The sequence below is a fragment of the Heliconius melpomene genome, chromosome 21 (genome assembly GCF_056956725.1).
Source record: "Heliconius melpomene rosina isolate 202511_hmr_F chromosome 21, ASM5695672v1, whole genome shotgun sequence".
Taxonomy (NCBI): domain Eukaryota; kingdom Metazoa; phylum Arthropoda; class Insecta; order Lepidoptera; family Nymphalidae; genus Heliconius; species Heliconius melpomene.
The window spans coordinates 7,056,030-7,083,191 of NC_140409.1; the positions used below are offsets into that span (position 1 = coordinate 7,056,030).

At 33.0% G+C, this 27,162-nt stretch overlaps 1 protein-coding gene across 5 annotated transcripts in view; it reads left to right on the plus strand.

The window, feature by feature from the left end:
* Nucleotides 1-27,162, plus strand: part of LOC146527078 (basement membrane-specific heparan sulfate proteoglycan core protein-like) — a 127,616-nt gene that overhangs the window by 88,008 nt on the left and 12,446 nt on the right. For 2 of the 5 annotated variants that reach the window (XR_014879299.1, XM_085206306.1), the window contains exons 14-58: nucleotides 405-518; nucleotides 2,263-2,484; nucleotides 3,594-3,713; nucleotides 4,777-4,903; nucleotides 5,178-5,287; nucleotides 5,681-5,794; nucleotides 7,147-7,362; nucleotides 7,508-7,627; nucleotides 8,439-8,492; nucleotides 9,666-9,799; nucleotides 10,029-10,122; nucleotides 10,226-10,357; nucleotides 10,495-10,734; nucleotides 10,811-11,007; nucleotides 11,119-11,243; nucleotides 11,374-11,590; nucleotides 11,913-12,095; nucleotides 12,195-12,337; nucleotides 12,711-12,879; nucleotides 13,110-13,321; nucleotides 13,713-13,928; nucleotides 14,030-14,302; nucleotides 14,564-14,675; nucleotides 14,894-14,991; nucleotides 15,083-15,319; nucleotides 15,442-15,532; nucleotides 15,618-15,727; nucleotides 15,893-16,070; nucleotides 16,638-16,833; nucleotides 16,949-17,112; nucleotides 17,218-17,436; nucleotides 17,544-17,730; nucleotides 18,487-18,819; nucleotides 19,996-20,212; nucleotides 20,333-20,527; nucleotides 20,792-21,080; nucleotides 21,514-21,664; nucleotides 22,313-22,493; nucleotides 22,669-22,880; nucleotides 23,038-23,205; nucleotides 23,566-23,650; nucleotides 23,825-23,927; nucleotides 24,010-24,236; nucleotides 25,735-25,862; nucleotides 26,150-26,419. Coding sequence is in view for 3 of the 5 variants with exons in the window: in XM_085206306.1 (XP_085062432.1) it covers nucleotides 405-518; nucleotides 2,263-2,484; nucleotides 3,594-3,713; nucleotides 4,777-4,903; nucleotides 5,178-5,287; nucleotides 5,681-5,794; nucleotides 7,147-7,362; nucleotides 7,508-7,627; nucleotides 8,439-8,492; nucleotides 9,666-9,799; nucleotides 10,029-10,122; nucleotides 10,226-10,357; nucleotides 10,495-10,734; nucleotides 10,811-11,007; nucleotides 11,119-11,243; nucleotides 11,374-11,590; nucleotides 11,913-12,095; nucleotides 12,195-12,337; nucleotides 12,711-12,879; nucleotides 13,110-13,321; nucleotides 13,713-13,928; nucleotides 14,030-14,302; nucleotides 14,564-14,675; nucleotides 14,894-14,991; nucleotides 15,083-15,319; nucleotides 15,442-15,532; nucleotides 15,618-15,727; nucleotides 15,893-16,070; nucleotides 16,638-16,833; nucleotides 16,949-17,112; nucleotides 17,218-17,436; nucleotides 17,544-17,730; nucleotides 18,487-18,819; nucleotides 19,996-20,212; nucleotides 20,333-20,527; nucleotides 20,792-21,080; nucleotides 21,514-21,664; nucleotides 22,313-22,493; nucleotides 22,669-22,880; nucleotides 23,038-23,205; nucleotides 23,566-23,650; nucleotides 23,825-23,927; nucleotides 24,010-24,236; nucleotides 25,735-25,862; nucleotides 26,150-26,419 (7,683 nt within the window). In the remaining 2 variants the exon portion in view is untranslated. Of the gene's footprint in view, nucleotides 1-404; nucleotides 519-2,262; nucleotides 2,485-3,593; nucleotides 3,714-4,776; nucleotides 4,904-5,177; nucleotides 5,288-5,680; nucleotides 5,795-7,146; nucleotides 7,363-7,507; nucleotides 7,628-8,438; nucleotides 8,493-9,665; nucleotides 9,800-10,028; nucleotides 10,123-10,225; nucleotides 10,358-10,494; nucleotides 10,735-10,810; nucleotides 11,008-11,118; nucleotides 11,244-11,373; nucleotides 11,591-11,912; nucleotides 12,096-12,194; nucleotides 12,338-12,710; nucleotides 12,880-13,109; nucleotides 13,322-13,712; nucleotides 13,929-14,029; nucleotides 14,303-14,563; nucleotides 14,676-14,893; nucleotides 14,992-15,082; nucleotides 15,320-15,441; nucleotides 15,533-15,617; nucleotides 15,728-15,892; nucleotides 16,071-16,637; nucleotides 16,834-16,948; nucleotides 17,113-17,217; nucleotides 17,437-17,543; nucleotides 17,731-18,486; nucleotides 18,820-19,995; nucleotides 20,213-20,332; nucleotides 20,528-20,791; nucleotides 21,081-21,513; nucleotides 21,665-22,312; nucleotides 22,494-22,668; nucleotides 22,881-23,037; nucleotides 23,206-23,565; nucleotides 23,651-23,824; nucleotides 23,928-24,009; nucleotides 24,237-25,734; nucleotides 25,863-26,149; nucleotides 26,420-26,614; nucleotides 26,765-27,162 lie in introns of all 5 variants that reach the window. The other 3 variants (XR_014879300.1, XM_085206307.1, XM_085206305.1) reach the window with 2 other exon arrangements.

Here is a 27,162-nt window from a genome sequence, read left to right on the forward strand (position 1 = left end):
CATATATAGTCTGATCCTTCCACTACAGTTCTCATTATTTCTTCTTTTCTTATGCATTTCTTTTATAAAATCAGTGTCAAAACAGTTTTCTATTGTGTTTTTTCTTTGTTTCGTTTTTTATTTATTTATACGACGCGATGCAACGGTTAATGAAATAACCAGATCGTGTCTTTCATAGACAGGCTCGTCCGTCACCTTCATATTGAAACATTACAATGTGTTACACTTTAGGAATTTAGTCAAAACTTGGTATTCTATATCATCTCATATTTATTCTTTTATTTCTTCATATAGATTCTCTTTCTGAACTCACATATCAGTCAAACATCTCACATATCAGTTGTGTCTTTTCATCATTGAATTTAGTAATAGTATAAAAAGTAGCATTTTCTTTTGCCGGTCAGCATGTCGTGACGACGACTTCCAGTGTGGCAATGGTCACTGCATTCCTGCATCCAAAAAATGTGACAGAACGCATGACTGTCAGGACGGTTCTGATGAGCGAGATTGCATATATGGTTTGGATCACTTACCCTTTAACCTTTCTTTGTTGTTTTGTTTTCTATAGTTTTATAAGGTTTTCAGTAGAGCCGTGTCACTTTCAATGTTTTCAAACACTCTTTTATTACCATGCCCAATGCATGTAAAATATATTATGTTCTATTCTAATTATGCTTGTGAATTATTAATATGTTATTAGTGCTTCAAATTAAAATAATTTAAACAGTGCTAATATATTTGCAATAGAGGCTCTACATACAGACGATATTGAATTTTATTACTTGGTAAATTAATTTAATTATATAAAAGATCTCACGAGTATTATTTTCTAATTTGATTTTTTATTTTAAGATCTAAAATTACTTTATATTACAAGTAATTTACTTGATACAGCAGCTGATTATTTTTGTAAAAATAAATACTTTTTAAATTAATAATTGTAAATTTTAAAATTATATTTTAAAGTAGTGGTTTATTCATAAATCTCTAATTTTGAACTAATTTCATACAAAGCTCTTTGACCCTCAAGTTTCACTTGTACCGTTTCACATATTGCACAGTAGATATAGTCGGAGTAAGTACTAATATATTTTTTTTAAATATAAATATTTTTAAAGCATTCGACTGATAGCTTCTTTACTAATTACATGTGGCTGTCCGCAACTTCGTTTGTGTGGACTTTATGACCATTTCCATACTTCTTCATCTTCATCCAAGTAAAATTACCAACGGGAACGATAAAACCTACTACGATACGATAGATATCTAACAATCTCTTTGCTAGTGCTAGATAGCTGCACCCCCCTGAACCCCGGGTAAAATTATGATCCTAAACCACCTACCTAAACCCAATATTTCATATTATCTCCTGATTCTTTCATTTGAATTTATTTTTCTTTCACATCGCTCCAACTCTACTGTTCCCGTAATTTCGGCATATTGAACAATGACACATTTTTATTTATTTATATTGGACTCGGATTTACCGCTCCCTTGCAAGTAAATAGAATAATCTATAATCCATCCATCAGCCTTTTAAGGTCCACTGCTGGACATAGGCCTCCCCCAATGCTCGCCACTCCGTCCGGTCCTGCGCCCTTTGAATCCAGCAGGTTCCCGCTGTCTTCTTAAGATCGTCGGTCCACCTGGTTGGAGGGCGGCCTGTACTCCTTTTGCCGAGACGTGGTCGCCATTCGAGGACCTTTCTTCCCCATCGGTTGTCGGTCCTCCTGACAATATGGCCTGCCCATTGCCACTTTAGCTTGCAGATTTTGAGAGCTATGTCGGTAACCTGCGTTCGTCTACAGATTTCATCATTTCGAATTCTGTCGCGTAGAGAAATACCAAGCATAGCTCTCTCCATCGCTCGCTGAGCGACTTTGAGCCTGTGGATAAGGCTTGCGGTGAAAGACCACGTCTCAGCGCCATACGTTAACACTGGCAACACACACTGATTGAACATTTTTGACTTCGGGCACTGGTGTATACTGGACGAGAAGTAATCTATAATGCGAGGAACAAATAATAGAAGTTCAGGTCATCGTTTTATAACCACCTCGAGTTGTCAGATCTTTAAAATTGCAAACTTGCGCAAGTAAAGAGTAAAAGTTGTGAATTTTGAATGAAGCTTTAAAATATTTGACAATCGGTCGAATGCTTTAAAATTCGTAGGCCATTGAAGCTGTACTAGTTAGTTTTTTGTCTCTAATCATACTGCATAACTGATACCTTGGTCACGGTGTTTATATATTATTACCTCAGGCACTATATGCATGGCTTATCACTTTAAATGCTCGAGTGGAGCATGCGTACCAGCGGAGTCCTGGTGTAACGAGACAGAGGAGTGCGTCGACGGCTCCGACGAACTGAACTGTCCCTGTAAAAGAGACCAGATCATGTGTAACGACGGCTCTTGCATTAACGTTTCTAAAAGATGTAACGGCCGATCTGATTGTCCTTACGGTGAAGACGAACATAACTGTGGTAAGTAAAGCAGCGCTATACTCACAGTGTGGACTTGGTAGAAATCTTGATGTGGCCCCGAAATTTACTGTATTTTTTATTTTTGTTTTCTTTTTCAAAATTCTCACAATTTTGAATTTGCTGTTGTTGTTGCATATTGATACCTTTTACAGGGATCCCTTTTCTATGTTCATTACAAAACTAATTATATTTTTTAAAATAAAAACAGCATGTTTAAAAATAATTTGTATCTATTGATATTTACATATATATTCTTATTTACACTATTAACTATTTTTCTTCTGTCTGCTAATAATATTTTATTAATTTTACTAAACAATTATCTTTTATATTTTTAATTACTTTTAATATGCTTTAATTAATATATTAATTTATGTATGCGTATGTATATATTATATTTATAACAGGCAACGCTTGCATGGCTTATCAATTTAAATGCACGTGTGGACATTGTGTACCGGAGGAGTCCCGGTGTGATGGGACAACTGATTGCCCTGACGGCTCTGACGAACTTAACTGTCTTTGTAAAAGAGACCAGTTCAAGTGTCACGACGGCTCTTGTATAAATCTTTCAAAAAGATGTAATGGATGTGTAGATTGTAAGCCAAATGGTGAAGATGAGCTTAATTGTAGTAAGTACGAGCTTTTAAGCTCAGCGATAGTTAACATGTAAATTAAGATTTAGCTCAAATGTATTTAGATTTTGTGCTATCATTTGTTAAATGATATGTAAACTTTGTAGGTCACGACGACGGTATTTATATGAAAATAAATTAAAATCAACGCCTTAAGTCAATATTAAACGTTCGTATCACATGTTAGTAACAGTATTCTCTATGTGTCTCTAAACCACTTTCCCTATATTACTTTTTATATCATTATAATTATACTTTTATTCATTTTATATACTAAAAACAAAAAATTAAAGTCCTTAACGAAGAAAAAAATAAGCATTCTTAGCTAGCTTCTAGTTTCTAGCTTAAAACTAAATCGAAATTGTGCAACAAAAGGTAAAACGACTAGTCAAATTAAAAGAGATACAACGCTAATTTTGTGAGGATATAATGGAATTTTTGTACGTTTATATACATATATTTTGTACGTTTTAGGAACTCAGTTATGCCCGGCTGGTGTTTTCTCCTGTGACGCCGGCTCCAGCGTACCTTGCGCCAAGAGGTGCGACGGCATTCAAGAATGTGATTCTGGCGAAGACGAGCTAAACTGTGCTGGTAAGCGTATGCTTAGTAGTCGCTCTAAATTACTAGTATGTAATACTAAAAAACATGACAAACTGAAATATTCATTCCCTTTTTATAGTTTATGTAGTATATACGTGTGTAGAATAATTAAATATATACCTTACATATATGTATATTTGACTTGTTCTTGGATTAAGTGTGTATAGAGCGGTATTCTTGTAAAATTAGTACCTAATGTTCTTCAATTTAAACTTCCAGATATACTTAAAATTAAAAGCAAAGCGATCGTTATATTTATAGCTTAGCGAAACTGTGTTTATGTTACTTAAAGTTATATTAGCTGCTAGCGACCTTCTCGCAGATCCCGCTTGAACAAGACATTTTTTTTTTTACTAATCTGAATTACTTTCGTGTTCTACTAAAATAATGCTAATTATAATAGTTTTTGTTTCATCAAAATTGGGTCAGCATTTCCAAAATTACAGTATTTTAGTGTTTAATATTTCAATCATTTTTGAAGATAGGAATTAATAATAAAAACACAACCTTTCCTCTATTTTTGCGAGTTATCTATTTTTTATAAATGCTGATAGCAAAAAAACGTTGGTGTGACTCATTATTGTTTTAAAAACAATATCGAAAACCAAAGTTTCAGCCAATTCAATAAAGCAGTTATCTTACAGCAATTTTGTCGAATAACTTTGTAATGATTAGGTTTTTGAGATTGTCATGAACAAACGCACAGACAAATAGACAAAAATAACAAAAATTATCCTTTTGGGTTCTATTATATTGAAAAAATCACACATTTTCCATGTACAGACAGCGATCGCTTACATTTGTTTTCTATGTATATGTGCTAATAAACAATAATTATTACCGCTAATATTTTTTCTGTATGTATGAATTAATAACATAAGCAACGTACTTATTACTATTTGTTTAAAAAAACCTCGAAATAGAGAAAAAAAATATTATGGACTGATTGATTAAAGTTCTAGAAAAAAATTAAGTCTTATTACGAATAATTCTAATACAATAAAAATAAATATGTATATATTAGGCTATAACATTTTCTATCATTTATTTTTAGATTGTAGCCTTCGATGTGACGACGGGAGATGTATAGAAGATTTCAGAATATGCGACCAAGTTCCAGACTGCAATGACAGCTCCGATGAAATAGGCTGCGACGATTGTAATTCACCGTCAGACTTCAGGTAGTTTTTTATAATAAAGGATTATTATTATTAATATATAATATAATATATAAATAGAATATACATTTTGCATAGCGATTTTATTGTTTAAGAAATATATATAATATATATATAGAAATGTGCGAATTTTTTTGCTCAAAATTGCGACTTTTTATACATATGCTAGCGATTTTTACCCTTTAATTACTTAACTATGTTTCCCTCGGGTGATAAAGGGTAATATAAAATAATTAAATTGTGTGTAAGTCATAATCTACTTTTACTTTACTTATAGATGTAAGAATGGTGAGTGTGTCAACGCTGCCCATCGGTGTAACGGCGTACCAGAATGCGGAGATTTGAGCGACGAGCTGGGCTGTAATGTGACTATGATACCAGAGCAAGGTGACCTATATATATACATTTTAGCAATTTGTAGGAAAAGTCATTTGATCAAAAGTTGTTAAATTTTATTTTTTCAGGCAGGGGATAAGTCTGTATTATAAACTAATTTAAGTATTATCCGTTGTAGAGCAGCGGCTAAGCGTGTAACTGTAAAAGTAACGTTAGTGGGTTCGATTCCCACTCGGGAGAATGAATACTCTATGTACTCTCTTCGGGATACAGCGTGAAATGAAATTTCCCAAAAAAATTATTGCTAATGTTATTAGAGGTTCTTTAACGAATTCCACCGAATATGTTACTGGGATACCTATAGCTAGTTTATAAGAACAAATTTGAAAATTAAACATTTTAAATATATGTTCCATTCTAACTAATTATATTATTTTTGTTTAGAGGGCTGTAGTGATCATAACCAGTTTCAATGTAGAAATGGAGAATGTATTAACAGTAGCTTTTTCTGCGATGGTCATCCTGATTGCATCGATGGCTCTGATGAAGAAAACTGTCGTAAGTATTGCTATAATTTGATATAACAATAAATTAAATTATATTTTTATGACAAATAAAATGCTTTTTAACACTTTTCGGCTACCAAGGCATAGAATATCGATAAGCACTAAAAACTTATTTTATATTGTTTCACGTGCCTCACTGCACTAATCACGCTTAATGCTGATGCAACTGAGACACTTAAAACACGCCTACTCGTATCTCTCTTTAAAAACTATAATATTATTTGCACTTTTTATGACAAAGCACTACCTAACTGTCAAACACTATCACTTTTGTATAGGGCAGTATCTATAGACACAATTTTTTTTTTTGATAAAAAAAAAATACCATAAATGGTAAGAAATAGTAGATTAACGAGCCAAGTTGATATACAGCATGGTACATGACGAGGGGTTCGCGGTCACCATATAATGCGCCGTGCCACGAATCGGAATTTACATGTTACGATGGCCGCTGCATTCCGCACTTACGACGTTGTGACAATATCTATGACTGTTCGGACTTCTCTGATGAGCAGAACTGTTATACTTCTGGTATCACATGCCTAATTAACATTCTTGTAACGAATACGCGTAAAATTATGAATTTAAAGATCTATCTATCTTTTATAAGAAATACAAAGATTATGTTGAAAATTATATTATCCAACATGTGTGTATATTTTAGTATTGTATTAAATATAACTAAAAATTGACCTTTTGCGATAAGTTAAGAGTTAAGTACTCATATATTCTTCATTAAACGATTTTTTTCGTTTTGAAAGTTAAATTAACTTGTCGTCTTAATTTTCATCATTTTGCCGTAGGTCTACATGCTATTCGTTACAAGGTCACAAATGTTTCGCCCTTGTGGAATGCTGAATGCGTGTTCGATTTTATAAATTGATATGCCATACCAGATACTACCCCTACCTTTTTGTTACATTTATCCAATCAATTTTAATTGAAAAAAAAATATTATTTTATATAAATAGCGCACTTATTTTTTTTTAATTTATTGCATGCTTATTACGCTTAGGTATTACCTATTGCATTAGAATGAGTATTTACTTAAGTTTTTAAAATTTTGTCGTTAGTCTTGAATACTCTCCTGCGTTAAAAGATAATTTGGTTTCTTATTAGATAGAAATAGATATATATCAATTTTCCTTTTGGTATAGAATAAATAGTAGAGTAGGATAAGTTTCTATACAATTTCTATGTTTTGCATGGGAATGTAAGCATTAATTAGATTTGTATAATTATTTATTTCTTATGTGTACGTAGATATATTCATTTAATAGATAAAGTTGTTAAATATAAATGTTTTTCCAATTATGATAAAAAAAAAACGATAATTTATTTCAGCTTGCAACGATGGCTTCTGGCAATGTCTATCAGGACAGTGCATACCCGTTAACGATTACTGCAATGGATATCCCGACTGCACAGACGCATCCGACGAGAGCGATTGCCCCCCTTTACTTCCACCATTTACAACAGCTAGCCCTCAAACACCGTTCACGACACTAGCCCCAATATATCCAACGCACAGCACCACATATTTGCCTCCCATCGATAATAGTGAGTATATTTACTTTAAATATATATTTTTATCAATGTCAGAGACAACTAATTGGTTGCCATTTTCTCTGATATTGAATAAAATTAAAGTAGTTTTATATCTATTTTTATTATGAACAATGAATTAAGCATAGTCCAAAAATAGGATGCACAGCAAATGAGTGGCGTTGTGAGAACGGGCCGTGTATAAAGAAATATCAACGATGTGATGGACGCGTGGACTGCCCTTACGATGGATCTGATGAATTCGACTGTCCACCTGCCAGTAAGGCTTCCAATACGCGGACCACAAATGTACTGAAATATTTGTCTAAACTATATAATGGAGATAAAAAAAAAGACTTAAAAAAAGATAAAAAAGATATAAAAAAAGACTTTTTAAATATTCATGTTTCAAAAATATTTCATTTTGCATATAGTTTGGACTCCAGTGAACGTATATTTGTTGTTCGTTTCGGGGAAATTGATAATTGTTAGAATTTTACTGATATTATAATAATATAATAGGATAATTAATACACATGCTTGTTACTTACCACCGCTATGTATTATGTGTGTAACATTTTTTTTTAAAAATCATTTTGTTAATTTACTTTAATTTTACTTTGATAAGACATCTCGTGGCGTGTTTTTAATTTTAAATTATGTTACTAAAGTTATGAAAAATTAAAAAAATTTTAACCTTATATAAAATGCAGGATGATTGTCGAATTACAATAACAGCACCTGTACTTATTATGTAATTCCTTCAATAGATGTAACTATACAAGTGAAAATTATAAGTGTATAATATAAAGATTAACGCAAATATTCATCTTTTTCAGAAAATACGTCCTAGATAATATTTTATATTAGATATGTTTAATAAATATAATGTTAATTATGAACGAAGGAAGCACCGGGGCTCTAGGTCTAGCTATGTTTTTGAACTAAGTTAAGCTCCGAAAAAGAATAAGAATAATTAATTAACTACAAACTTATTGTCAGGATTTAACTTGAAAATGCCATTTTTATGTTTAACTACTGTACTGAACTGTATGTTACTTGTTATTTTACTAATATGATAAACTTTTCAGGACCTGTTGAATTAAGACTTAGAACCGAACCGAATAAACAGACAATTCGCAACGGTGAGTTATTATTAATATATTTTATATATATATATATATATTTTTTTTATTTTAGATATTTATCATAAGTTATTTAATGATTCTATTTTACTTGATAATGTACATATGTCTCTCGTTTACAAGCTGCCAAGGCCTTATTGATATAATCTATTATTTTTGAAATTTTGTATAAATTTACCTATACAGTTACATTTAGTAATCATTTATACACATTTCTACAATCTTACAAAAGGCTTGGAAGACAGGTGAGCTTGGCACAAATAGGTATAAATTAATGAAAGGTTTGACTAGATAACCTGTAGCTTACTTACTGAAATGTAAAAATGAAATTCAATTCGTACTTAAGAATATTAAAAAAAAATTAAACAAAATAAGTATCTTTTAATTGCTTAGGAAATTTATTGGCATCTCGGTGACGGCAAGATAGTCAAAATAATATATTTATAATAATAATAAAATGTATAATAACTAAAATTATTTTATATTTCTTTCATGGTGGTGGAACAGTTCACTATGGTGAGTCAGTGTATCTATACTCGGGTGCACTATACTATGGGATCTAATTAACATTAATTTAATGATTTTGAGTGATTTTTTTATAATTTATCGGCTTTAATAATTTTTTTCATAAAGTAATAATCATAGGAAAAAATATTTATGAACTAGTTAGTGGTACATAATTCATTCCAAAAAGGGAACATTTATTTAACTATTAATATACGTTTTAAAATGATTAAATAGTCAATATCTAACATTTTGTTTCCATTAGTAATATTTTATAAACATGTGTGTGATAAAAATTAGGGTCTCATTAACATAATATAGCTTTAAAATCATTTATATTGGGTACAAATAATGAATATATAGAAATATATATGTATATAAATTCATATATGCACAGCTGCAAACATATAAACTCAAAGGGAGAATTAGTATTTTTTTATCCAACGATCTTCTTCTAATATATATCAAGAGTTTGGATTAAATTGCATATTTTTTCTTTTACTTGGTCGAAAATGCATGAAAATAAATTGTAATAAAGGGCAATTTGGAGTACTCTTATGAACATTTTTTTTAACTATATCATAACACTTCATTGCGTAAGCATGGATTTTATGGGAAAATATAGAGCATTTAGATTACTAGAAATTACTTTTAAAAAATTAATTATAGGGGGCGATGTGGTGTTTGTCTGTCGAGACGAAGGACCGTTACGAGCGCCAGTTCGTTGGATTAGAGAAGGTGGCAGACCTCTGAAACCAGGATCTACTGATATTAGAGGTCGTCTAGAGATGAGCAAAGTGTCGGTGAGTTACGTAAAATCTTAGATAGTAGGCGAACTTTGTTTAAAAATATATTTTCTTCCTTGTATTGCACACCGTTGGAAAGAAAATTATACCTTTTTAATAAGTTATATGTAATATGTATAATATACATATGAATTTAATTATAATTTCATGCTATATGTGATCTACGAATATTAAGTAAATAACCTTAATAAAATAATATGAATAACCTGAATAAAATATTTATTAGCGGGCTGACAGCGGCGTATACATTTGCCAAGCACCACGCTACCTTGGTTACAGTGGATCGGAATTAAGAGTTGTACTGACCGTAGAAGAACCTGGTGAGTTGTCATCTTCGACATCTACCTTTATTATCTACCTTTCTTATAATAATTACGATTCAACAAATAATGTTTTATTAATAAATGTTTCTTTAATTTTTAGAAGTGACGCTACCACCGTTCACAGTATGTGCATCTCATCAAGCGACGTGTGGTAACGGACAATGTATTCCGAAATCAGCTATATGTGATGGTAAAAATGATTGCTCTGATAGATCTGATGAAGAATCTTGTCGTAAGTATCACAGTATTACATAGTATTTTTTAAAGTTATATGTCTTAAAGTTATATGTATAATTAATACAAGACGATGGTATGGAATAGAAGTAGGAGCAACATATTATTTGTTTATAATTTATTGTTTTCTTTCAGAAAAATGTGAACCGAATCAATTCCGATGCGTGAATCGCAAGTGCGTGTTAAAAAGTTGGGTTTGCGACGGCGACGACGACTGTGGAGACGGTTCCGATGAACAGAACTGCGTTGACTCTACACCTGGACAGTGTGGACCTACACAATTTCAATGTTCTTTCTCTGATCAATGTGTACCAAGGAGTTTCCATTGTGATGGACAAACCGATTGTATGGACAAATCTGATGAAATTGGATGCGGTAGATACTTTTAACCTTATATAATATTCGTTCTTATTTGTTGACTTTATATCTTATTATTGTGTTTTATATACAGCACCGGTGCATGTAACTAGCCCTCCATCTCCTTCGAACGTAAGGCTCAATCCGGGTGATACGTTAATACTGAAATGTGAAGCGGTTGGTGTTCCTGTACCTTTAATAACTTGGCGCCTCAATTGGGGTGAAGTACCCCCACAATGTACGTCCACCAGTGTTAACGGAATTGGTACTTTAATTTGCCCTGACATGCAGGTAATTGCTGGTTTTCTTTCCTATTCATTATATTGGTTTTAATTAAAGTTTTGTTTTTAAGTTGCAGTTTTAATTTCTTCTAGTAATAATTATGTTTTATTTAATATACAGATGGAACACAGCGGTGCGTACTCATGCGAAGCCATTAATAATAGGGTAACTGCTTTCGCAAGTCCAGATTCGATTGTATATGTAAACAGAACTGGTGGTGTATGTCCAAGTGGATATTTTAACAGGTTTGAAAATATTTATGATAGCTTTATATAATTTACTGAATAATGATTTACTTTTAGACAATCCTATTTTATATTTATGTAAGTAGTTAAGAAAATAATATATAGGTTGAGATAATTATTATAATTTTAGCGAGGCGCGATCACAAAATGAATGCATACGATGCTTCTGTTTCGGTAAATCTACACAATGTCAAAGCGCGGATCTCTTTATATTCAATATTCCTACTCCACTCGGCGAAGGAGGAACCAGGCTTGTAGGGGTAATCCAGAGCCCCAACGGCGACGTGGTGATCGACAAGCAACAAGTAGAGCAGTACTATTACCAGCCTTTCAGAAATGGTGCAACGGTAAGTGACCACAAACCATATTTTACTTTACTTTATTTACTTCTATAAAAACACTTACAAAAATAAAAAAAGAAAACAAATGTACGAAAAACGTGGTATTACGGCTAAGTAGCCGTCTCTTCCAGACAACCTTTACGGTGAAAAGAAACTGTCATAATTTAAATTTTCAATAATTTTAGCTTTTAGTAGTACAACGGTAGTTACTTTATAGTTTTTATGTGTTTCTACGTTGGCATTAAAATGTAGTTGAAAGAAGAAATTGCGTTTGGATTTGTATACACAATCGAAAGAAATAGACAGATATTAACATTTTTTTTTATAGGTAACAAAACTAGCAGACTTCACACCATGGTCCAGAACAAGCGCTCATCCTTATTTAACGGTACCAGAAACGTATAATGGCAACCAGCTAACTTCGTATGGCGGTCACATCAAATATCGCCTTTCACCTCAGATACCTCAGCGCTTCCGGTCAGATGATAATCTTCCCGACATCATAATTAAGGTGCATTATATATTACTATTCTAATTTATCAAAATGAACGTTATAAATATTTTAATGGGAAGTATTTAATAAGTTTACAAAATTGTATTGTATTTCTAGGGTGCGTTCCAAACTCTAGTTTATAAAAGCCATGAAGATCGTTATAGAGATCCTTACATTAATGCACGTCTTACACCTGGTGGCTGGCAGAAACCCACGTCCAGTGGTCTTGTACCAGCATCTCGCGAAGACTTAATGATGGCGTAAGTGAAAAGTTAATCTGATTCAATTCATTATTTACATATTGTATATTTTTATTTTTTTTAAATTTATTTTAAAAGCTACATCCACGGGCGCATAGTTGCCCGTGCCTTTTTTATTTTAAGAAAGTTTTTTTTTTTTTTTAATGTGGCGTACTTGATTTTGGGACAATTTGAACTGTACTTATATCTAGAGCTTAAACTAGAGGGGACCCCTACCGACATTTTTTTTTTTACATATATTATTATAGTATATTACATAAGTATATATATATATATATAAGTAATATTGTATATATTAATAATTATAAAAATATCGTTAGCATCTATATTTTGTATGTAACATCGTGATAAATTTTTCTTTTTGTGATAATAGATTAGACGCTGTGGAGACAATATTACTTCGTGCTGATTGGAATAACGCAGGCGTCAATATCACTGAATTTAACATGGAATCTGCTCAATCTAACAATGTGGGCTTAGGAGCAGCAAGCCTGGTAGAGGAGTGCTCTTGCCCTCAAGGCTACAAAGGACGATCCTGTGAGGTAAGCGTTGATAAAGATTATAAAGACAAAAAATCTGGCTACAATTAAAATCTGACTCTTTTATCATAAGCAATTATATGTAAAGAGTTATAAATATTAGATTATAAACTGTACGAATTGTGTGTTACTTGCATTTGTTGTTTTTAAAAGTTATTTATTTAGTAGTTTGATCATATATCATTAGTGTTTTATGCATAAAAAATGGAATTATAATATATTTCTGATATTAGAAATGTGCTGATGGATTCGAGCGTCAGAATTCTGGACCATGGGATGGTAGTTGCGTGCCAAAGGCACCTTGCCCGCCCATGACATATGGTGACCCGAGCAGTGGCGGTGACTGCAAGCCGTGCCCCTGTCCACTCACAAACCGAGGCAATCAGTTCGCTAGCGGTTGCTCTCTTGGACCTAGAGGGGACGTCATCTGCGACTGTCTGCCAGGGTATTCACTTATGAATTTACTTATGCAAACTATAATTATGTAATTATTGGAAAATTATAAATTTTGTATTGCCAATTGTTATGTAACAATTTTTTTGTATTTATATATCATTTTGTAAATAAAAATGGTCGATTTATTGATACAAATAGATTTAAAAAAAAAAGATAATAAATAAATATAAATAATAAATCCTATATATATTTTTTTTATTTTTCAAATTTGTAAAACTTAAATTTTAATAGATAATATTTAATTTATAATACCAGTTTTTATATTGTATTTATATGCAGATTTTTCGTAATAATTATACAATATTTTATTAGTAATTTATTTGTACATTTATTCAAATGTAAAATTATTCGAAATATGCTAATATTATAATATATTACAGGTACGAAGGACAGGATTGCAGTTATTGTGCACCAAATTACGTCGGCAACCCATTGATTGTTGGTGATTCTTGTCAACCAAAACCCACCGATAACTGTAACCCGATAGGAACTAGCCAAGTCCGTTTGCCCGATGAGTGTGTTTGCAAAGAGAATGTGCAAGGACGTTACTGTGATCAATGTAAAAATGGTTCCTATTACCTCTCCGATGACTTCAGGTAGATATTTTATAAAGCTTTTAAAAAAATTATATAAATTATACATATTATAAAATAATACAAAAAATACAAATATGCCATGAATTTTTCTATTATTTTAGACACGGATGCGCGTTATGTTTCTGTTCTGGAGTATCCTCCCAGTGTGTAGTCAGTATGCTGCGACGCCAAACCACCAGTGTTCGCTTCAACGTACCACAAATTGTAGAACAAGTGAAAGTATATAAGAGTGCCCCAATTGAGGTTCTTAGTGCCGTCAGATACAACGCCCCCATTGAAACTGATATACGACCAGATCTGCTTCGTGGGGAAATCGGCTTGAACAACTACGAACGCTCCCAACCAGCTATTCTATATTGGAGTCTTCCTATTAAGTGAGTAAAGGAATAATAATGAACATACAAAAACATAGAAAATATAATAGTATTATTTATTAAAAATAAATAATAATTGAAAACATAGTCAATTTTTAAGTAACTATATGTATTTATTATAAATGTAAGTAAAAATGTTTTACTTTTGATTGTATATAGGTATATAGTAGTACATGTAGGTTATTTTTATTGACTTTTTAATAATATTACAATACTTATCGGCTTTTCTTTCTAATCTTTATAATTTTCTCTGCATACCAGTTTCGCTGGAGATAAGGTTACTTCATACGGTGGATATCTATCATATGAACTTCACAATGTGCCCACTTTCGGTGCTTTAAAGAACAATGCTGCTGATGTTCAACTTATTAGCGTAAGTAATAGTTATTTCCTTACGTAGTGTCTTACACTAGGTTCCCTCTGTCGTACACTAGGTTCCCTCTGCCTACCCTGCTGTGTCCGTGATACAGCCTTAAGCTGATTTTTTAAAATATTTATTTAATGGTAACATATTTGATTATTTTAAATCAATATAATACGCTTGGAGTACTTTATAAAACGAAAACACAATAAAATATTTGTCATTCACAGGAAAATAGTTTGACATTACACTACTTCGGAAACTTCCTGCCAGCAAGCGATGGGTACTTAAACGCCAGCGTAAGATTTCTAGAAAGGGGATGGCAAAGGTAGCGTATTATATACATTTGAACAATATATAAATTGATATTTAAATTGCATGTAATATTCATTTATTTACTTTCCGTATATATTTTTTAGACCTGATGGTAAAGAAGTCTCTCGGGAGCATTTCCTTCTCGCCCTGGCTGATGTAAAGGCTATTCTTGTAAAAGCAACATATTCTTCTAATACTGATGTGGCATCCATAATCAGTGCTAGCATAGAAACTGCAGCTCCATATGGGGATGGACGCTTAGCCCAGCATGTGGAGCAGTGTGTGTGCCCCGTGGGATATGTAGGCACATCTTGTGAAGATTGCGCACCAGGTTATACTAGGTAAGCGTAGTAGATAGTTTATATATTCGTACGATACACTTAAATGTTAATGTTATCATTATTGTTATTATTAACTATAGTTAAATAGATATATTAAGCACTAATATTTTGTTGATTTTCAGGAGTTCCAGTGGTCTTTATTTAGAATTATGTGGACTTTGCGATTGCAACGGACATTCTTCAATGTGTCATCCGGAAACTGGTGTTTGCTACGTAAGAAACATTTTCTTGAAGTTTTTACTAAAATTATTTATTTTTATATAAATCTTTAACTTGTTGTTTATTATTTATATTTAAGGATTGTGCTGACAACACAGCGGGGCCAAATTGCGAATTTTGTAAAGATGGTTATGAAAAAGATCAGAACAATAACTGCGTGTACGGTGGCACACCTGCACCATCCTGCAAGTCAGTATTTTTATAATTTATTCTATATTATTAAAGATTCTGAGAAGCTAATTTGAATCTGTTCTTATTTCTTAGTTGATTGTTTATTATATTAAAACCTTTTAATAAGGAATTATTTAATATATTTATTTTAATTGTGTATAATAAATGAACCGCCAATTTCAGCTGTGACCCGCGTGGCGAGGCGTTACCATGCACTTCGATAGGACAGTGTTATTGCAAACAGAATGTAGAAGGACAAAGTTGCGACCGATGTCGTCCCGGAACTTTCGGGCTCTCTGAGGGCAATCCATTAGGATGTCAATCCTGTTACTGTTCTGGAGTTACAAAAGATTGTCATGAAGTAAGTTTCTTCGTCACAAATAAAATGAAATATTTGTTAATTGTAATGTGTTTTTGAATAATCGATTTATAAATAACTAGTGGACCCGATCGCGGCTACGCCCGCTTGAACTATATGAATATTTATTAAATATATTTATGAAATTATTTTCAATTTTCAATAGAGAGATGCGTTAAGCAAGCTCATTTTGGGTGACGTTTTCTAACAACAAACTTTGGTAATCGTTGCTTAGCGACGGTTGTTATTAACATGGCGGAATAAATTGCATGTCAAATTTATAAGTATTTTAATATATAAGTATTTTAATATATCGAAAATATTACAAATATGAGAAAAAAAAGTATCCTATGTTCAACCCGACCCTCAAGTATCCCTATATGAGTATTTTATCACAATTAAATTAGCGGTTTGGCCCTGATTGCGTAAAAGACAGACAGACAGACAGACAGAGTTACTTTCGAATTTATTATATAGGTATGGATGGATGACGATAAGGTCAAAAACCGAACTCTATAAAAAAATGCTTCGCTATATTAATTACTATAATACAATATTTTAAATTTTTAGGCTAGCCATTATTCGAGGATTCCGCTAGCAGCACCCATTTTCGGCGATGATTACGGCGGTTACACTCTAATGGACTTGAACGCTGAACAAGTTATAAACGACCAGTTCGTACCTTCGCCTAAGCAGAGCGAGCTTATGTACATGTTTTCCTCGCCACCATTGGAAGAATTGTATTGGTCATTACCAGTCTTTCCAGGTAAATATGACAAATTACCTATTTAACTTTGCTATTTTGTTATAAAAAACTATATAAATATAAACTATAGAATTATTAATTAAAATTTACATATATATGTGAATACTTTTTGTAGGTAATCGAGTCCTCTCGTACGGAGGTACATTGTCACTGACACAGAAATTCGATTCTGGTGGCTATCCAGATGAATCTACCCCCGGAATAGATGTTGTTCTTATTGGAGATGGAATTTCTATTTATTGGAGCAACCCTTCACGTATAAGAGATGGCGAAGCTTTCGTAAGTTAATTTTACTGCAGAACAAATTTAATTTATACTATTTTATAAGTTTTTTAATAAATATTGTTCGAATAATACGATAAATCATTATTTTTCTGACAACAGAGTTACCAAGTACCTTTGCGAGAGGCCAATTGGTACATACTCAACAGTCCTGATGCAGCAAGTCGAGAAAATTTCATGTCTGTATTGAAAAATTTGAAACGAGTGTTAGTTCGCGCTACACTCTCGACGAAAGCAATATCTACGGCAATAGCTGATGTGTCAATGGACACTGCTGTCGAGAGCTACGACCCTGCCTTCCCTGTAGCTACCGGCGTTGAGGTATGTCTTGCGTACTATGTAAATTGTGTTAAAAGTGCAACATTATATGTTGTATTTTTTATCTATCACTTATTTTATTTATTACAAGTTTTTTTTTCACGTTTTAGGTTTGTATGTGCCCTGAGGGTTACTCGGGTACGAGTTGCGAGAACTGTGTCACCGGTTTCTATAAAGACCAGTCAGGCTTTTGCAGACAGTGCAATTGCAATGGACACGACTGTCAGCTTGGAAGCTTCGGCAATGTCGTTTGTAACTGCCGTCCACCGTATACTGGACCAGATTGCGCCACTGTTGGTAAGTTGATGATAATAAAATAAAATAATTAAATAATTAAAATTATGTGTAAAATAAAACAAAAAACTATATATAAACTAAAAAAAATGGAAATTAATTTTATATAAAAAATACCATTAGGCTTAATAATGGAACTGCATCCCACAATACACAACAACCGTCCAACCTCCAGACTAGTTAGAGTTACATTTACGTGCAAATATCGAGCTCCAGAGCCATTGAGTATTAAATTTTTCGTGGATGGAAACGAAGTATTGCCCTCAAAACCTTATAATGAATCAGTACATCATTCGGACGGATGGCGTGGAGAAAATCAATGGCATACTCTATGGAATAAGACATATCAAGACAAAATATATGAATGTCGCACGATTACAGCACGAGGATTTACTTTAGGGGTCTTATCTACTACATTACCAGAAAAAGGTAGTTTTCACAAAAGAAATTAGCATCATTGTGTCCACTTCCGTGTTTCGGCTAAATATCATGCTTTACCAATATCATCTTTCTGTGATTCTGTGCCGATACTGGAAGATATAGAAGACCTGTTTTAGGAGCAGCTACTTCGTTTATGTTTTTTGTGTTGTTTAGACTAAATGTTACCTTACCCAATATTTGTTTCACCCTCATAAACCCACTGTGTGTCAATCTTGAGACCAACAAAACTGTGTATTGTCATAGCTATGTGCGTACATATATATATACTTGTACTTTTATATACGAGATATATCATGCTTAATAATTATTTTTTATTAGGTGGTGATTCAATAGAAACCACGTCGATGCGTCCAGAGCCACCTCCACGAAGCACAGTTAGAGTAAAGATCGTGAGTCCAACCATCAAAATCCAAAAAGTTGGTAGTACTGTGAACTTCACCTGTGAAGCCCAGAGCAGAATGACCCCAAGACGATTACCTGTAAATTGGTATAAGGTTGATGGCAATCTACCGCAAGGTAGAAGCACAGTAGACGAAAGAAGAGGTTTGCTTCTCATTACAAACCTTCAAGTGTCAGATAGCGGAAAGTATATTTGTGAGACCACAGATGGAATGTCTACGGAACAAGCTATCGCGACTCTAAAAGTGCCAGGTAATTATTTCTTATAAAAAGAATCGTAAGCTGTACACTCGTACAGACAAAGGGCAAACTCATAATGGAACATACTTTAAAGATGGCTTTGAAAGATAGAAACGGTCATTTCTCCCACCATACCGGTCATGCCATTATCCTAGTACAACATCCCTCACACCCAAACATAAGTTGTATTTGTTATATAGATAAAATTATTATGCTATCATTTATTATAATAGTTCTAAATAATAATTCTAATATAATAATTCTAAATTTAGATATGCAAACTATTCAAATGTACCCAAAAATAATTGTGTAAAAATGTGTGTATAAATTAAATATATATACTTGCTTATCACTTTAGTTCTTAGTAAAAATATATAAAAATAATGCGTCTGTCGTGGTATAGTACTAATAAAAAAAAGAAAAAGCACCCGTACAGAAAATAATTATTTTTTTAAAAAAAAAGACACATTTTAAATTAAACGAAAATATTAATTACTCCAATAAGTTTTCATATTTACAATCAATTTTTATCAAAATAAAAATTACAATATTTATTTGTCAGAGGCAAAAGAATACATATAACTTTTGAACGTATAACTAGAGGCATAATCATTTTATAACTATATTCTTGACTGTGCTAGAGTCAAATCTGAAAACAGTATTTTTTTTCTTACAATTCTCTTTGCTTTTCCATAAATAATAGAGATGGTTCCATGAAGTTATATAATTATTTTACGAATATCAAATGTTCTATTAATGATAGTAATATTAATGTTTTGCTAACATTGGAACAGTCGTACCGGATTGGGTATTATATGCAAAAGGTTAGTATTTATTAAGGCTTTTATGCGAGCTTACTGAAAATGTTTGTAAAAAGAGTCGTCCAACAATAGAAAACGAATGTAGCCCAAACAAAGAAAGTAATTTGACTAAATCAACAATAATTAAATTTATTAACAAAATAATGAATAAGTTTAAGATACAGTACTATCAACAAGTTGTGGCCGCCCTGAAGTAAGCGTAGACGACTGCATAGATTTAATTTTAGTATTTTTTTACTTTTGAATATTTTTTTCCAACTTGAGTTCAGAAAATCTAACTTCAAGGATGACTTGTTAACCGTACTTTAGCGTACTTAAGATATAGGTAAAGAAGTAACGTAATAAAAATAAAATACATGTTTTTTAGTGAATGAAATGACGATACCCACCGTGTCGATAAGCCCATCTGTGAAGGAATACTATGAAGGGGACAGGATTGAATTAATGTGCACAACAACAGGAAACCCTGCTCCAAGGATATCTTGGCAGAGAGCTTCGAATAGACCCTTACCACTGTCTACAGTTACATATGATGCTCTACTTATTATTGACAATGCAAACGTTGACGACTCTGGTGAATACAGGTAATTGAATTTATAAAAACTTTTCTTTCTATATAATACTGCGAAAACCAATTGACATCATTTACTTTTTTTAGAAGTAAATAAATAATTAAATAAAATTGACCAAATCATTACTTTCAGATGTATCGCGTCAAACGTAGCTGGTTCGACAGATCGCACAGCAATTGTGAACGTTCGTCATAAACCATCCAGACCACCAGTGAGGCCGAGACTAGCGGTATCTTCTTCATCACCAACTATCAACGAGGGACAAAGCCAACGAGTTGTCTGTACTGGAACAGCTAATGTTCCCGCTGGATCTATCGATTGGATCAGGTATAGTGAGAAAAGTTATTGACTCTACAATATTTTTAAACTCGAAGAAATCTCTTAGAAATTATATTAAAAACATATTGAATGAAATATTTTTATTATTGAGTTCATTCAACAGACAATGCTTCCAATATCCGGTGGAAAGTGTGGACCGGAGTGCCTTAACACTGGGCTCCCTCTGAGTAACCTGCTAGAAGCGTGATACAGCGTGAAGCTGATTTTGTTATTATATTGTATTACAACATTTTAGTTTTATTTATGTTTCAGGGAAGACGGTACAGAATTCTTATCGAATGTGCGTTCCGAAAACGGTGTGCTTTACATTGAATACGCAGTTCCAGAAAATCAAGGTGTATACATGTGCCAGGCACCATCGGTATACGATGTGAGGCCGGAAAGAATTGTGTTGACTGTTATCGCCATTAATACTCCATCACCAGATGAAATGCCCAACATAACTGTTTCCACTGATTATTTGAAAATCTCAACTGGAGGAAGTGGTACTGTCGACTGTAACCCACAGGGCTACCCATTGCCATACATCAGATGGACAAAGGTTTGTATTTATATATATTTTTTCCATTATTGTTTAATATTAATACAAAATATGAAGAGATAAATGTTTTTGAAATAGGTCAGCTTAATCTGTTTCACGCTGTATCCCGCACACAGCGGGGTAGGCAGAGGGAACCTGTGTTAGTGTTAAGATACACCGTTCTCCACTTTCTGCCAAATTCTGGAGGCATTGCGTGTTGAGTGGCAGAACACAATCTTCGCTCTGGTGTCGAGGCGCTTTGCCTCGAGAAAAGAAGAAATGGAAATATAAACATAAATAAATATTTCACTTCCTCGAGTGGGGATCGAACCCACAACCGTCGCGTTACAGTCAAGCCCTTGTGCCGCTGTGCCGCACCGGCCTCTATATACAATTATATATATACTTTTTACATTTATTCTTATTTAAACATAATCATAATCATTAAATATAGGCTCAATCATCATTCGGACCGAGCACCAGCCAGCGAGAGAACACATTAGTCATCAGTAATGCCCAAGAAAGCGACGCCGGCTATTACATGTGCGAAGGGACCATCGACAACAGACCGGTCGTCAATAGATACGTTTACGTTGAGATTGAACGTAAGTTTATGATATTTATTTCTATTCTTTAAAAATTTATTGCTTAAAATACATAGTGATGAGTGTATATTTTTTCGTTTTTTTTCTTTTACCTTCATGATGTCTCTCGCAAATGCTATGCTCGCAGGGTAAGCGGAGGGAATCTGGGAATCAAATTAATATATTCTGTCCCCATTGAGACACTTACGTTCCCTACTTGCCGCTGAATTCTGGAGGATTTGGGTGTTGAGTGGCTAAATTCAACGCCGAGCTTGACTCTTTACCGGAGCGAGGAAATGAAAATGTTAAATATTTTACTTATTCAAGTAGGAATCGAATCCTCAGCCAGTCGTGTTTTTAGTCGCACGCATTTGTCCCTCCATCACGACTGGGATTGAGTCTATTAAGACAATATTTTATAAATATAATGAAAGAATTTGAGTTTAATATAAACTAGATAAACTGTATCTATATAAGAATACAGTGATTTTTTTAAAAGTCATTTATTTCTTTGTGTATTTGAATTTTTATTGCACAATAACTGTGACGATTGCTAAGAGGAGGACTTGAAAGAGGTATTTATACGAGTAGCTAAATTAGATTGAATAGAAAAGGAGTGAAAACTTGTCATTAATAATGTTATTTTAAATCTAAATAATATTTTTATAGGTCGCGAAGTGGCCCGAGTCCAAATTTACCCTAAAGGCGAGAATTGGGTAACTCTTGGTACTCAATATGAGCTTCACTGTTACGTCGAGGGTGGTTTCCCGGTGCCAGTCGTTGCATGGAACAGGAACGGCGGCAGATCGCTCTCGTCACATGTCCAAATGCTACAAAATAATAAATTGAGGTAATTCACACTAAAAATATTAAAATCGAAATAAGTGACGTTTGGATGTAAAGCTTAATATTTCAATTTATTTATTAGCCTTATGACTATTTTTATTTTAATTTTAAATAACACGTTTATATCACTATATCTTATTATTTTAAAATTGTAGTTAACTATGATTATTTTTAAACAGTTTCCAAAACGTAGAAGTGAATGACGAGGGTGAATACACATGTACGGCGACTAACGAAGCGGGCTCAGTGAGTGCGAGTGCAACAATCAAAGTCATGTCTCCGCCCGTCATCACAATATCACCCAATCAGTACCTACCAGTTATGCGCGGAGATCCCGTCCAAGTAATATGTCGCGCGGAGGGCTATCCTGAACCAGAAGTTTCTATTAAATGTAAGTTAAATTTAGTTTCAACTGTGGCTTCGCCCGCTGGAACTCATCGGAATGATAAAAGAAAACATCAAAGTTTCATCAAAATCCGTTCAATAGTATTTCATTGAAAGTGGAACTAACATTTATAATATTAAGTACTTTATATTAATATTTTTAGCGAGCACGGACCTTCACTTACGCGTCCCACCCTCGCCTCGATCGGCGACGTTAACAATACCGAGCGCGACCGAGGACGAAGACTATACTTGCACTGCCACTTCCTCTGCGGGCATCAGTGAAGAACAGTTTGTTATTCGAGTGGAACGAGGTGATGGTGCTTTCACGGGTATTTAATTTTTCTTTTGTTTTCTTTTTTATTTATTTTCCGATTATATCAGTTTTGATGTATAAAGGGTAAGACAGAAAATAGTGACTGAATTCGGGTTATTATGATTAGAGTGACAGGGATAAATGGCGTTTGACCTTAATAAAGTGGAGAAATGGGAATAAATTAAATATAATCGTCATCGCAATTAGATTAAACTTTTTATTATACACTATTTAATTAAACTTTTATTTCTGTTGTTTTATATCTCATTGGTATAAAATTCATCATTTTTAATAATATTATAATACAATTATTATTATTTTTATATTTTTTATTAATATTGTTGCTATAATGGTTAATATCATAATTGCCAAATAGATGATGGCGGTGAGGATCCCAGTGTAAATCAACCTGAACAACCAAGAAGCATGCCAGCTATTGAAGGGCAAGAAAGTAGAATAACGTATGTTTTGTTATTACCTAATATTTTTTAAACAATATATATTCATAAGAAAAAAATAACCAAGACATTTAATTAAATTTTCAGTATAATACACGATTTTTAAAGCAACTGGCTTCTTTAACATTAAACAGATAAAAATTAAAATAATTTAATTTCTTGTGAAAACTGTTATAGTTGCAATATCTCCGAGGAGTTTGAAGTTAGATGGACACGTGGCCGTGAAGAGGCATTGCAAAGGAACGCGGTACAAATCGGCAACGAGCTTATTATCTACAACGTAAGAGTTTTATAGACACGCTTATTTTAATTGCCATGAAGAATTATAATATTATTATGTTTTTCATATATTTGGTTGACAGACTTCAAAGAGGGATTCCGGCATCTATGAATGCACTCTAGTGAACCTACAAACCGGAGAGGTGCAACAATCGGCTCACACTATATTAGAAGTATTGTCACCTCCACGTATCACTTTACGTCCGCAAACGCAAACAGTACGACCGGGACAATCACCAACAGTTGAATGTCTTGTCGAAGGCGATGATATTATAAGTGTTTCATGGAGACCAATCAATACATTCTCCAGGTATATTCCTTTACCTACTAAAATAATATTTAAATTACTATAGACAATTTAAAATATTGTCTGTTAAGATTCAGTACTCCACTTCAATTTTTACTCAACGATTGCTTCATAGTTCAAAAAAGTTTACCATTGCTCCACTAATCAAGCATATTTTCCTAGTTCCTTTATATCCCAACTAGTGGGCCCGGACGCGGCTACGCCTGCGAAAATATAAGCCTAAATAATTAAAATAAGTTAAATAATAATAATAAGTGGAGATTTATTATTAGAAAAAATATCTGAGTAACCGAAATAAACAAACAAAAGAAGTAAAAGTAACTAAAGGAAATTCTTAATATTAGAAAAAGTACCTAAAATTTGCCGTGCGCGCGTACTAAACATTTTTCTATATTAAATAATTATTAATTTTTGCGAACAATATTAAATAAAATCCCAAATTATTAAAATTACGACATTTTAAGTGTATAACATAAGTAAAGACAACCGAACTGAGATAAATTAATTATAAGCAGCAAATAATTACATAAAAAAAATAGTAATTCGAAAATATATAAAAATTTACAAAACCAACAAAGTCTATCTGCCCGTTCGCGTCGGTCATACTATACCACTCGTAGGCTAGGTCATTTGGAATCAGTGACATCTTAATTATTTATTAGAATGTTATACAGTAAACTATAATTTCCATCAAGATGAAATGCTAAAAGTGACTATTATATTTATTTTCATAAGGATGAATATCAAATTATAGAAATCATCTAATTTTTGTTAATGTATACAAATCTATATCGGCGCGCGCCATGTATGCATTAAGCAAACTCACTTTGGGTGACGTTTTCTTAAAACAGCAAACTTTGCAAGCCGTTGCTTAGCAACGCGTAGCGACGATTGTTATTAACATAGCGGAATAAATTGCTTGTCAAATTAATTATTTTAATATATTGGTATATATCGAAAATATTACAAATATGAGAAAAAAAAAGTATCCTATGTTCATCCCGGGACCCTCAAGTTTCTCTATATGAGTATTTTATCACAATTAAATTAGCGGTTTGGCCCTGATTGCGTAAAAGACAGACAGACAGAGTTACTTTCGAATTTATAATATAGGTATGGATAGTAGCAATTATCTCGATAAGTATAATCATATACTTATGAAGGTAGGAGCTGAGTTGACTGTGTCTATCCAAGAATGGTCTAATATCTATCCCAGATTTTTTTTTATAGTGCTAAAAATATTTAAAAAATCCTATGTGAACTTAAGTTCATCCTATGTGAACTCAATTTTGATTGAGAAATAATTTAATCTGCAAATAAACACACAACTGAATACATAAAATATTAAATGTCTGTCCAACATTGGCATTAAACCATACAAATCACTGGGGGCAAAGTCCCCTAGTGAATATATCTTAGATACGCCTCTGAGTATATCATTACTTGTGTTAGTTAATTGGTAACATGATCGCCAACAATAATGAAATATATATTATTTTAGTCGTGTCGAAAGTCGAGGACCGATCCTAGTATTCCGTCAAATAGAAGTCGAGGACGCAGGAAAATACGAATGTTTTGCAATGAATAGAGTGGCAAATGCAACTGCTGCAGCCGAAGTTATAGTAAATGGTAAGACTTCTCATTTAGATATGATACAAGATGCTTGATTATGTAATATGTATGAATCACAAAAATAAGCACTTAGAGTATAAGATAATAACAGCACATAAATTCAATGAAAGCTTCGTCTCATTGTATATTACACTCTCACTGTTTTGAGCACTATATTTTACCCAGCTGGGTGATAGCAGTGAGCGCGACATGGAAATTTACTTTCTTGCGAGGTACGGTTGCATGTCGCTAACAGACTGGAATGTTTAACAATCTGAAAGGTAAATATTGCATGTGATTCATAGAAGATTCGGATCGAGTCTCGGAGTCTAACGATAACCAGCAATGGGCCCACGCCGGTTCCGAGGTCCATCTCAGCTGTAACGCCTCCCTGCCGAGACAAAGAATTACCTGGACCAAGAATGGAAGGCCGCTTCCGAGATACGTGAACCGGAAGCAAGATGGCTCTCTGTTCATTCGGCTTGCGCAGAAAACAGACACCGGCCGCTACGTCTGCATCATTACCGACCCTTACGGACAGCAGATTAGCAATTACATCGATCTCCACATAGAGGGTCAGTGGGTCGGCTGATACATATTCCCCCTTTGCTTCGAAGCTATAGTTCTTAACCTAAGCATGCTTAGCAGGTGTTGGTGTTCTTAACCTCTTCTATCTTTTTTCTTTGTTCCTAGATAGAAGTAATTAATTAATCTTTAATATTTATATTATTAGTATTTATTGAAAAGTGATACTTATTTTTTTAATGAAGGTTTTAAATGCTTCGATACCGACTTCACCTGTCATGATGGCGAAAGTTGTATTGATGAGGACTTAGTATGTGACGGCGCCTATGATTGCTTTGATGGAAGCGACGAAATCAATTGTATCACACAATCTGATGAAAGTAAAATTTCATCTGGTAATTTGGTACATTGGGTGTAGGGTCCATGTGATGTAAAATGTAATTTGTCCTTTGATAGCCCTGCTAGTATGAATATCTTATAGCAAGTTATACTTAAAACCGCTTTGATACATAAAGTATCGTTTTTAACATAAAATTAAAATATTTATTTATGTTTAATATTACAATTACAATAACTTAATATATCTTACGTTCCATAATGTTTATATTTTTTGATTAAATTTGTTTTCTTGTTGAGCTTTGAGGAAGCGATATTAGTAGATCACAATATTTTTTTTTCCTCAACTCAAATTTTTAAGTTCGTGATGATGATAAATAACGTCGTGAATGATTTTTCAAGTGACTTTTCACTATCGTAAGCATGCTTAGAGGGTGTGGTGACTATGAATATTTTA